The sequence below is a fragment of the Oncorhynchus masou genome, unplaced genomic scaffold (genome assembly GCF_036934945.1).
Source record: "Oncorhynchus masou masou isolate Uvic2021 unplaced genomic scaffold, UVic_Omas_1.1 unplaced_scaffold_2248, whole genome shotgun sequence".
NCBI classification, from domain to species: Eukaryota; Metazoa; Chordata; class Actinopteri; order Salmoniformes; family Salmonidae; genus Oncorhynchus; species Oncorhynchus masou.
In genome coordinates this window covers 59,526-72,829 of record NW_027008721.1, presented here as the reverse complement: position 1 = coordinate 72,829, position 13,304 = coordinate 59,526, and the positions used below count along the sequence as shown (strand labels likewise).

General features: G+C 43.2%; 1 protein-coding gene across 1 annotated transcript; it reads left to right on the top strand.

The window, feature by feature from the left end:
* The first annotated feature begins 796 nt into the window (after positions 1-796).
* LOC135533148 (ephrin type-A receptor 6-like) lies at positions 797-12,906 on the top strand. Its single transcript, XM_064960557.1, has 3 exons — positions 797-978; positions 10,061-10,210; positions 12,801-12,906. Exons 1-3 carry the CDS (start codon positions 833-835, stop codon positions 12,904-12,906), a joined length of 402 nt encoding a protein of 133 aa, XP_064816629.1. The 5' UTR covers positions 797-832.
* The last annotated feature ends 398 nt before the right edge of the window (positions 12,907-13,304 follow it).

Below are 13,304 nucleotides of genomic sequence, written 5' to 3'. Positions count from 1 at the left end.
ACATTACAGGTGATCCTGTCTATAGAGGAGGGTTACCGTCTCCCTCTGTCCCCATGGACTGTCCTGTTCTACATTACAGGTGACCCTGTCTATAGAGGAGGGTTACCGTCTCTGTCCCCATGGACTGTCCTGGGGTTCTACATTACAGGTGATCCTGTCTATAGAGGAGGGTTACCGTTCCTGTCCCCATGGACTGTCCTGGGGTTCTACATTACAGGTGATCCTGTCTATAGAGGAGGGTTACCGTCTCCTGTCCCCATGGACTGTCCTGGGGTTCTACATTACAGGTGATCCTGTCTATAGAGGAGGGTTACCGTCTCTCTGTCCCCATGGACTGTCCTGGGGTTCTACATTACAGGTGATCCTGTCTATAGAGGAGGGTTACCGTCTCTCTGTCCCCATGGACTGTCCTGGGGTTCTACATTACAGGTGATCCTGTCTATAGAGGAGGGTTACCGTCTCTCTGTCCCCATGGACTGTCCTGGGGTTCTACATTACAGGTGACCCTGTCTATAGAGGAGGGTTACCATCTCTCTGTCCCCATGGACTGTCCTGGGGTTCTACATTACAGGTGATCCTGTCTATAGAGGAGGGTTACCTGTCTTCCTGTCCCCATGTCCCCATGGACTGTCCTGGGGTTCTACATTACAGGTGATCCTGTCTATAGAGGAGGGTTACCGCCTTCTGTCCCCATGGACTGTCCTGGGTTCTACATTACAGGTGATCCTGTCTATAGAGGAGGGTTACCGTCTTCCTGTCCCCATGGACTGTCCTGGGTTCTACATTACAGGTGATCCTGTCTATAGAGGAGGGTTACCGTCTTCCTGTCCCCATGGACTGTCCTGTGGTTCTGCACCAGTTGATGCTCCACTGCTGGCAGAAGGAGAGAGGGCAGAGACCTCACTTCAACAGCCTGGTCTCCTTCCTGGATAAGCTCATCAGGAACCCCACTAGTCTACTGACACTGGTGGACAACAGGTAACCCCTGACCCCTAACATATTACCCTTACTTTGGACCCTAACCTCTGATCCTAATACCTGACCCTAACCTCTGACCCTTACCCCCTAACCCTTGAACCCACATATCTGATCCTAACCCCTGACCCTAACCCTGCCACTAACCTCTGACCCTAACCCTTACCTCTGACTCTGACCCTAACCTCTGACCTTAAACTATGAGCCTAAACCCTGACCCCTAACTTCTGACCCTAACCCTGATCCCTGACCCTAACCTCTGACCCTGACCGCTGACCCTAACCCTTACCCCTGACCCTGACCTTAAGCCCTGATCCTAAACCCTGAGCCTAAACCCTGACCTTAACCTCTGACCCTGACCCTAACCCCTGACCCTGTCCTCTGACCCTAACCCTGATCCCTGACCCTAATCTCTGACCCTAACCCTGGACCCTGACCTCAACCTCTGACCCTGATCCCTGACCCTAACCTCTGACCCTGACCCCTAACCCTAAGCCCAGTAGTCAGCTATCACTAGTGGACCATGTACACAGATAAGAACAACCAATCAACCAATCCATAGAAAACATCCAGGGGTTAGGGTCAGAGGTCAACCTCCCATCTACATTTGAGTTTTGATGGACAAAAAAGTGCCATTGTATTGTATCTACTGAAGGAATGTTAACGGTTAACAGTTAATCGGTTAGCTGCCGGAAATACATTTGAGCGCTTGTGTATGCTATTTATCACACAGAATACAGTACATAGTCTAGTTAGAGGAGCAGAATACAGTACATAGTCTAGTTAGAGGAGCAGAATACAATACATAGTCTAGTTAGAGGAGCAGAATACAGTACATAGTCTAGTTAGAGGAGCAGAATACAGTACATAGTCTAGATAGAGGAGCAGAATACAGTACATAGTCTAGTTAGAGGAGCAGAATACAGTACATAGTCTAGATAGAGGAGCAGAATACAGTACATAGTCTAGATAGAGGAGTAGAATACAGTACATAGTCTAGTTAGAGGAGGAGCAGAATACAGTACATAGTCTAGTTAGAGGAGTAGAATACAGTACATAGTCTAGTTAGAGGAGGAGTAGAATACAGTACATAGTCTAGATAGAGGAGTAGAATACAGTACATAGTCTAGATAGAGGAGCAGAATACAGTACATAGTCTAGTAGAGGAGTAGAATACAGTACATAGTCTAGTTAGAGGAGGAGCAGAATACAGTACATAGTCTAGATAGAGGAGGAGTAGAATACAGTGCATAGTCTAGTTAGAGGAGGAGCAGAATACAGTACATAGTCTAGTTAGAGGAGCAGAATACAGTACATAGTCTAGTTAGAGGAGCAGAATACAGTACATAGTCTAGTTAGAGGAGCAGAATACAGTACATAGTCTAGATAGAGGAGCAGAATACAGTACATAGTCTAGTTAGAGGAGCAGAATACAGTACATAGTCTAGACAGAGGAGCAGAATACAGTACATAGTCTAGATAGAGGAGTAGAATACAGTACATAGTCTAGTTAGAGGAGGAGCAGAATACAGTACATAGTCTAGTTAGAGGAGTAGAATACAGTACATAGTCTAGTTAGAGGAGGAGTAGAATACAGTACATAGTCTAGATAGAGGAGTAGAATACAGTACATAGTCTAGATAGAGGAGCAGAATACAGTACATAGTCTAGTAGAGGAGTAGAATACAGTACATAGTCTAGTTAGAGGAGGAGCAGAATACAGTACATAGTCTAGATAGAGGAGGAGCAGAATACAGTACATAGTCTAGTTAGAGGAGGAGCAGAATACAGTACATAGTCTAGTTAGAGGAGCAGAATACAGTACATAGTCTAGTTAGAGGAGCAGAATACAGTACATAGTCTAGTTAGAGGAGCAGAATACAGTACATAGTCTAGTTAGAGGAGCAGAATACAGTACATAGTCTAGTTAGAGGAGCAGAATACAGTACATAGTCTAGATAGAGGAGCAGAATACAGTACATAGTCTAGTTAGAGGAGCAGAATACAGTACATAGTCTAGACAGAGGAGCAGAATACAGTACATAGTCTAGATAGAGGAGTAGAATACAGTACATAGTCTAGTTAGAGGAGGAGCAGAATACAGTACATAGTCTAGTTAGAGGAGTAGAATACAGTACATAGTCTAGTTAGAGGAGGAGTAGAATACAGTACATAGTCTAGATAGAGGAGTAGAATACAGTACATAGTCTAGATAGAGGAGCAGAATACAGTACATAGTCTAGTAGAGGAGTAGAATACAATACACAGTCTAGTTAGAGGAGGAGCAGAATACAGTACATAGTCTAGATAGAGGAGGAGTAGAATACAGTACATAGTCTAGTTAGAGGAGGAGAATACAGTACATAGTCTAGATAGAGGAGCAGAATACAGTACATAGTCTAGATAGAGGAGTAGAATACAGTACATAGTCTAGATAGAGGAGTAGAATACAGTACATAGTCTAGATAGAGGAGCAGAATACAGTACATAGTCTAGTTAGAGGAGGAGCAGAATACAGTACATAGTCTAGATAGAGGAGCAGAATACAGTACATAGTCTAGTTAGAGGAGCAGAATACAGTACATAGTCTAGACAGAGGAGCAGAATACAGTACATAGTCTAGATAGAGGAGTAGAATACAGTACATAGTCTAGTTAGAGGAGGAGCAGAATACAGTACATAGTCTAGTTAGAGGAGTAGAATACAGTACATAGTCTAGTTAGAGGAGGAGTAGAATACAGTACATAGTCTAGATAGAGGAGTAGAATACAGTACATAGTCTAGATAGAGGAGCAGAATACAGTACATAGTCTAGTAGAGGAGTAGAATACAGTACATAGTCTAGTTAGAGGAGGAGCAGAATACAGTACATAGTCTAGATAGAGGAGGAGCAGAATACAGTACATAGTCTAGTTAGAGGAGCAGAATACAGTACATAGTCTAGTTAGAGGAGCAGAATACAGTACATAGTCTAGTTAGAGGAGCAGAATACAGTACATAGTCTAGATAGAGGAGCAGAATACAGTACATAGTCTAGTTAGAGGAGCAGAATACAGTACATAGTCTAGACAGAGGAGCAGAATACAGTACATAGTCTAGATAGAGGAGCAGAATACAGTACATAGTCTAGTTAGAGGAGGAGCAGAATAGTCTAGACAGAGGAGCAGAATACAGTACATAGTCTAGTTAGAGGAGTAGAATACAGTACATAGTCTAGTTAGAGGAGGAGTAGAATACAGTACATAGTCTAGATAGAGGAGTAGAATACAGTACATAGTCTAGATAGAGGAGCAGAATACAGTACATAGTCTAGTAGAGGAGTAGAATACAGTACACAGTCTAGTTAGAGGAGGAGCAGAATACAGTACATAGTCTAGATAGAGGAGGAGTAGAATACAGTACATAGTCTAGTTAGAGGAGGAGAATACAGTACATAGTCTAGATAGAGGAGCAGAATACAGTACATAGTCTAGATAGAGGAGTAGAATACAGTACATAGTCTAGATAGAGGAGTAGAATACAGTACATAGTCTAGATAGAGGAGCAGAATACAGTACATAGTCTAGTTAGAGGAGGAGCAGAATACAGTACATAGTCTAGTTAGAGGAGCAGAATACAGTACATAGTCTAGATAGAGGAGCAGAATACAGTACATAGTCTAGTTAGAAGAGCGGAATACAGTACATAGTCTAGATAGAGGGCAGAATATCCTGTCAGACAGCACCAGAGCAATGTGCTCTGTGCCCAGTCATTGTGCCCAGTCATTGGTCGGCCCAGTCATTGGTTGGCCTAGTCATTGGTCGGCCCAGTCATTGTGCCCAGTCATTGGTCGGCCCAGGCATTGGTCGGCCCAGTCATTGGTCGCCCAGTCATTGGTCGGCCCAGTCATTGGTCGCCCAGTCATTGGTCGGCCCAGTCATTGATCGGCCCAGTCATTGGTCAGCCCAGTCATTGGTCGGCCCAGTCATTGGAGGCTCAGTCACTGTTCAACAAATAACCATTCTAAATTCAATATCAAGTTAAAAAGAGCCACTATTTTTTATTTCTCAATCTCTACTCGGAATTAAAGCTTGATTCCCATTCGTGTTCAGAGGCTATAATGGGATCTTGAGGCAGTATAATTGTTTGAAACCTTGAAACATTTAACTTCAGTTCAATTAATAAGGCATGTCTAGCCTCGAGGTAGCCTGGCCAATATCCATCCGTAGAAACGTAGAGGCAGTTATTATATAAAGACTTCTCATGGTATTATTTCTCACCAGCATTTCACATCAACTTTCTTTCATTGTCCAGAAGCCAAAGGCACAGTCCTGGTCATGTTATCAACCCATCCTGGTCATATTATCAACCCATCCTGGTTATATTATCAACCCATCCTGGTTATATTATCAACCCATCCTGGTTATATTATCAACCCATCCTGGTTATAGTATCAACCCATCGTGGTCATATTATCAACCCATCCTGGTCATATTATCGTCCCATATTATCAACCCATATTATCAACCCATCCTGGTCATATTATCAACCCATCCTGGTTATATTATCAACCCATCCTGGTTATATTATCAACCCATCCTGGTTTTAGTATCAACCCATCCTGGTTATATTATCAACCCATCCTGGTTATAGTATCAACCCATCGTGGTCATATTATCAACCCATCCTGGTCATATTATCGTCCCATATTATCAACCCATATTATCAACCCATCGTGGTCATATTATCAACCCATCCTGGTTATATTATCAACCCATATTATCAACCCATATTATCAACCCATCCTGTATATATTATCAACCCATATTATCAACCCATCCTGGTCATATTATCACCCATCGTGGTCATATTATCAACCCATCCTGGTTATATTATCAACCCATATTATCAACCATATTATCAACCCATCCTGTATATATTATCAACCCATATTATCAACCCATCCTGGTCATATTATCACCCATCGTGGTCATATTATCAACCCATCCTGTATATATTATCAACCCATATTATCAACCCATCCTGGTCATATTATCACCCATCGTGGTCATATTATCAACCCATCCTGGTTATATTATCAACCCATATTATCAACCCATATTATCAACCCATCCTGTATATATTATCAACCCATATTATCAACCCATATTATCAACCCATCCTGGTCATATTATCAACCCATATTATCAACCCATCCTGGTCATATTATCAACCCATCCTGGTCATATTATCAACCCATCCTGGTCATATTATCAACCCATCCTGGTCATATTATCAACCCATCCTGGTCATATTATCAACCCATCCTGGTCATATTATCAACCCATCCTGGTCATGTTATCAACCCATCCTGGTCATGTTATCAACCCATCCTGGTCATGTTATCAACCCATCCTGGTCATGTTATCAACCCATCCTGGTCATATCATCAACCCATCCTGGTCACGTTATCAACCCATCCTGGTCATATTATCAACCCATCCTGGTCATATTATCAACCCATCCTGGTCATGTTATCAACCCATCCTGGTCATATTATCAACCCATCCTGGTCATATTATCAACCCATCCTGGTCATATTATCAACCCATCCTGGTCATATTATCAACCCATCCTGGTCATATTATCAACCCATCCTGGTCATATTATCAACCCATACTGGTCATATTATCAACCCATATTATTAACCCATCCTGGTCATATTAACATCCCATCCTGGTCATATTATCAACCCATCCTGGTCATATTATCAACCCATCCTGGTCATGTTATCAACCCATCCTGGTCATATCATCAACCCACCCTGGTTACATTATCAACCCATCCTGGTCATATTATCAACCCATCCTGGTCATATTATCAACCCATCCTGGTCATATTATCAACCCATCCTGGTCATATTATCAACCCATCCTGGTCATGTTATCAACCCATCCTGGTCATATCATCAACCCACCCTGGTTACATTATCAACCCATCCTGGTCATATTATCAACCCATCCCGGTCATATTATCAACCCATCCTGGTCATATTATCAACCCATCCTGGTCATATTATCAACCCATCCTGGTCATATTATCAACCCATCCTGGTCATACTATCAACCCATCCTGGTTATATTATCAACCCATATTATTAACCCATCCTGGTCATATTATCAACCCATCCTGGTCATGTTATCAACCCATCCTGGTCATATTATCAACCCATATTATCAACCCATCCTGGTTATATTATCAACCCATATTATCAACCCATCCTGGTCATATTATCAACCCATATTATCCACCCATCCTGGTCATATTATGCACCCATCCTGGTCATATTATCAACCCATCCTGGTCATATTATCAACCCATCCTGGTTATATTATCAACCCATATTATCAACCCATCCTGGTCATATTATCAACCCATCCTGGTCATATTATCAACCCATCCTGGTCATATCATCAACCCATCCTGGTCATATTATCAACCCATCCTGGTCATATTATCAACCCATCCTGGTCATATCATCAACCCATCCTGGTCATATTATCAACCCATCCTGGTCATATTATCAACCCATATTATCAACCCATCCTGGTCATATTATCAACCCATATTATCAACCCATCCTGGTCATATTATCAACCCATCCTGGTCATATCATCAACCCATCCTGGTCATATTATCAACCCATCCTTGTCATATTATCAACCCATATTATCAACCCATCCTGGTCATATTATCAACCCATATTATCAACCCATCCTGGTCATATTATCAACCCATCCTGGTCCTGTTATCAGCCCATATTATCAACCCATCCTGGTCATATTATCAACCCATCCTGGTCATATTATCAACCCATATTATCAACCCATCCTGGTCATATTAACAACCCATCCTGGTCCTGTTATCAACCCATCCTGGTTATATTATCAACCCATCCTGGTCATATTATCAACCCATATTATCAACCCATCCTGGTCATATTAACAACCCATCCTGGTCCTGTTATCAACCCATCCTGGTTATATTATCAACCCATCCTGGTCATATTATCAACCCATATTATCAACCCATCCTGGTCATATTAACAACCCATCCTGGTCCTGTTATCATCCCATCCTGGTCATATTATCAACCCATCCTGGTCATATTATCAACCCATACTATCAACCCATTATATCAACCCATCCTGGTTATAGTATCAACCCATCCTGGTCATATTATCAACCCATCCTGGTCATATTATCAACCCATCCTGGTCATGTTATCAACCCATCCTGGTCATATTATCAACCCATATTATCAACCCATCCTGGTCATGTTATCAACCCATCCTGGTCATATTATCAACCCATATTATCAACCCATCCTGGTCATATTATCAACCCATCCTGGTCCTGTTATCAACCCATCCTGGTCATATTATCAACCCATATTATCAACCCATCCTGGTCATATTATCAACCCATATTATCAGCCCATCCTGGTCCTGTTATCAGCCCATCCTGGTCATATTATCAACCCATCCTGGTCATATTATCAACCCATCCTGGTCATATTATCAACCCATATTATCAACCCATCCTGGTCATATTATCAACCCATATTATCAACCCATCCTGGTCATATTATCAACCCATATTATCAGCCCATCCTGGTCCTGTTATCAGCCCATCCTGGTCATATTATCAACCCATCCTGGTCATATTATCAACCCATCCTGGTCATATTATCAACCCATATTATCAACCCATCCTGGTCCTGTTATCAACCCATCCTGGTCATATTATCAGCCCATCCTGGTCATATTATCAACCCATCCTGGTCATATTATCAACCCATCCTGGTCATGTTATCAACCCATCCTGGTCATATTATCAACCCATCCTGGTCATATTATCAACCCATCCTGGTCATATTATCAGCCCATCCTGGTCATATTATCAGCCCATAGTCTTTTGACTGTTAGACCAGATACTCGGTATTGTTTCATGTTTCCATGTTTCCAAGTTCTTAGTAAAACATGGTTGTTCAGTCTGTAGTATTTCTGTTATTCACTTAATCTTACTGTTTGGAAAAAATGTATTGACCGGTTAACAAGGGTCCGTTAGTTGGCATTGTCCCTAATCTATTTTATGGGTAGGACAGTCCAGGTCCCATTGTCCTCACATTGCTTCTTCATGCATCGTGTTGTTGTTAGGGGGAAACGGGTTGACAAGCTCCCCTTGACTTGTAGAAGATAATGTGGCTCGAAGGACTATGTTTGAGAGTTGACTCTCCACCGAGCCCATTTCCCATTCGTGATTTATTGTTTATCGTTTTTAATTATTATTATTTGTGTATTTGTTTGCCATTTTTGCTGCCCTATTAGCAGCTAGTAACCTAAGCATTTGGCTGGCCTATTAGCAGCTAGTAACCTAGCATTTGGCTGGCCTATTAGCAGCTAGTAACCTAGCATTTGGCTGGCCTATTAGCAGCTAGTAACCTAAGCATTTGACTGGCCTATTAGCAGCTAGTAACCTAAGCATTTGGCTGGCCTATTAGCAGCTAGTAACCTAAGCATTTTATCTGGCCTATTAGCAGCTAGTAACCTAAGCATTTGACTGGCCTATTAGCAGCTAGTAACCTAAGCATTTGGCTTTTCTATTAGCAGCTAGTAACTTAAGCATTTGGCTGCCCTATTAGCAGCTAGTAACCTAAGCATTTGGCTTTTCTATTAGCAGCTAGTAACCTAAGCATTTTGGCTTTTCTATTAGCAGCTAGTAACCTAAGCATTTGGCTTTTCTATTAGCAGCTAGTAATCTAAGCATTTGGCTGGCCTATTAACAGCTAGTAACCTTAGCATTTGGCTGGCCTATTAGCAGCTAGTAACTTAAGCATTTGGCTGGCCTATTAGCAGCTAGTAACCTAAGCATTTGGCACCACCAGCTCAGTCTCTCATATCTCCCATTTCTCTCCCTCTCTGTATCAACTCAGCTAGTAACCTAAGCATTTGGCTGGCCTGTTAGCAGCTAGTAACACAAGTGTTTGGCTCCTCCAGCTCAGTCTCTCATATCTCCCATTTCTCTTCCTCTCTGTATCGACTCAGTTTTCCAGAATCACTGGAGGACGTGCCGGACTACCCTCTGTTCATCTCCATCGGCGATTGGCTGGACTCCATCAAGATGAGCCAATACAAGAAGCAGTTCCTGGCAGCAGGGTTCACCACCCTGGACTCTGTCTCCACCATGAGTATAGAGTGAGTGGATCAGGAGAGAACGGCTGCTTCCCAAATAGCAGCCTATTCCCTGTATTCTGACCAGAGATTATTTATTTAATTCAATACGACTTCAATCTACTGTGTATTATTGAGTTCATCTTATTTATTTATTTTAATTGTATTTTTTAGCATACAAAGCACCTGCATGCATACAAACTAACCTCACCAACATCCACAACATCACCCTGCCCAGACCCTCACCAATATCCACAACATCACCCTGCCCAGACCCTCACCAACATCTCTGTCCAGACCCTCACCAAAATCCACAACATCACCCTGCCCAGACCCTCACCAACATCACTCTGTTCAGACCCTCACCAAAATCCACAACATCACCCTGCCCAGACCCTCACCATAATCACCCTGCCCAGACCCTCACCAACATCACCCTGCCCAGACCCTCACCAACATCACCCTGCCCAGACCCTCACCAACATCACCCTGCCCAGACCCTCACAAACATCCACATCACCTGCCCAGACCCTCACCATCATCCACAACATCACCCTGCCCAGACCCTCACCAACATCACCTTGCCCAGACCCTCACCAACATCACCCTGCCCAGACCCTCACCAACATCACCCTGCCCAGACCCTCACCAACATCACCCTGCCCAGACCCTCACCAACATCACCCTGCCCAGACCCTCACAAACATCCACATCACCTTGCCCAGACCCTCACCATCATCCACAACATCACCCTGCCCAGACCCTCACCAACATCACCCTGCTCAGACCCTCACCATCATCCACAACATCACCCTGCCCAGACCCTCACCAACATCCACAACATCACCCTGCCCAGCCCCTCACCAACATCACCCTGCCCAGACCCTCACCAACATCACCTTGCCCAGACCCTCACCAACATCACCCTGCCCAGCCCCTCACCAACATCACCCTGCCCAGACCCTCACCAACATCATGCCCAGACCCTCACCAACATCACCCTGCCCAGACCCTCACCAACATCACCTTGCCCAGACCCTCACCAACATCACCCTGCCCAGACCCTCACCAACATCACCCTGCCCAGACCCTCACCAACATCGCCCTGCCCAGACTCTCACCAACATCCACATCACCCTGCTCAGACCCTCACCAACATCCACATCACCCTGCTCAGACCCTCACCAACATCCACATCACCCTGCCCAGACCCTCACCAACATCCACAACATCACCCTGCCCAGCCCCTCACCATCCTCTCTAAACAGTTAACCTAACTCATATAGTGTCTGTATCCTCTCTAAACAGTGAACCTAACTCATATAGAGTCTGTATCTCCTCTAAACAGTTAAGTTAACCTAACTCATATAGAGTCTGTATCTCCTCTAAACAGTTAACCTAACTCATATAGAGTCTGTATCTCCTCTAAACAGTTAACCTAACTCATATAGAGTCTGTATCTCCCCTAAACAGTTAACCTAACTCATATAGAGTCTGTATCTCCTCTAAACAGTTAACCTAACTCATATAGAGTCTGTATCCTCTCTAAACAGTTAACCTAACTCATATAGAGTCTGTATCCTCTCTAAACAGTTAACCTAACTCATATAGAGTCTGTATCTCCTCTAAACAGTTAACCTAACTCATATAGTGTCTGTATCCTCTCTAAACAGTTAACCTAACTCATATAGAGTCTGTATCCTCTCTAAACAGTTAACCTAACTCATATAGAGTCTGTATCCTCTCTAAACAGTTAACCTAACTCATATAGAGTCTGTATCTCCTCTAAACAGTGAACCTAACTCATATAGTGTCTGTATCTCCTCTAAACAGTTAACCTAACTCATATAGAGTCTGTATCCTCTCTAAACAGTTAACCTAACTCATATAGAGTCTGTATCTCCTCTAAACAGTGAACCTAACTCATATAGAGTCTGTATCTCCTCTAAACAGTTAACCTAACTCATATAGAGTCTGTATCTCCTCTAAACAGTGAACCTAACTCATATAGAGTCTGTATCTCCTCTAAACAGTGAACCTAACTCATATAGAGTCTGTATCTCCTCTAAACAGTGAACCTAACTCATATAGAGGCTGTATCTCCTCTAAACAGTGAACCTAACTCATATAGAGTCTGTATAAACTCCTCTAAACAGTGAGTCTGTAACCTAACTCATATAGAGTCTGTATCTCCTCTAAACAGTTAACCTAACTCATATAGAGTCTGTATCTCCCCTAAACAGTTAACCTAACTCATATAGAGTCTGTATCTCCTCTAAACAGTTAACCTAACTCATATAGAGTCTGTATCTCCTCTAAACAGTGAACCTAACTCATATAGAGTCTGTATCTCTAAACAGTATAGTCTGTATCTCCTCTAAACAGTTAACCTAACTCATATAGAGTCTGTATCCTCTCTAAACAGTTAACCTAACTCATATAGAGTCTGTATCTCGTCTAAACAGTGAACCTAACTCATATAGAGTCTGTCTCTCCTCTAAACAGTGAACCTAACTCATATAGAGTCTGTATCTCCTCTAAACAGTGAACCAAACTCATATAGAGTCTGTATCTCTTGTCCTCAGGGACATCAGTGTCTGTATCTCGTCCTCAGGGACATCGGTGTGTCTCTGATTGGCCACCAGAGGAGGATAGTGAGCAGCATTCAGAGTCTCCGTCTACAGTTCCTCACCGTCCAACACAACGGCTTCCACATCTAAACCAACCCCCAAAACGCTAGGACTGCACAGACAGACAGACAGGCCTGGGTGTGTTCATTCGGCACCGAACGGAAAAGAAAACAAACTGAAAACAGAGAGCGATTAGCTGAACTCGTCCAATTAGAAACGCTTGTTTCTAAAATTCTAGATGTTCTCTCGGCGGACTGGTGAACTGTTCCCCGTGTGGACTACAGTGGTTTACCAAGGAGGCTTCTGTCCCTGATCCAGAAGACTTGAGATGGAGGTCGTTTCAGCCCACGTCCTGAACAGCACCCTTTTCCCTTCATGGTGCACTGTTTAGGACTGACACGTGCAGTACGGAGCACATGGAGAGGCAAGTGCACTGATGGGTCTTCCTCTAATCAGGTGGACGGAGACGGACTGAAACAGGACACTCC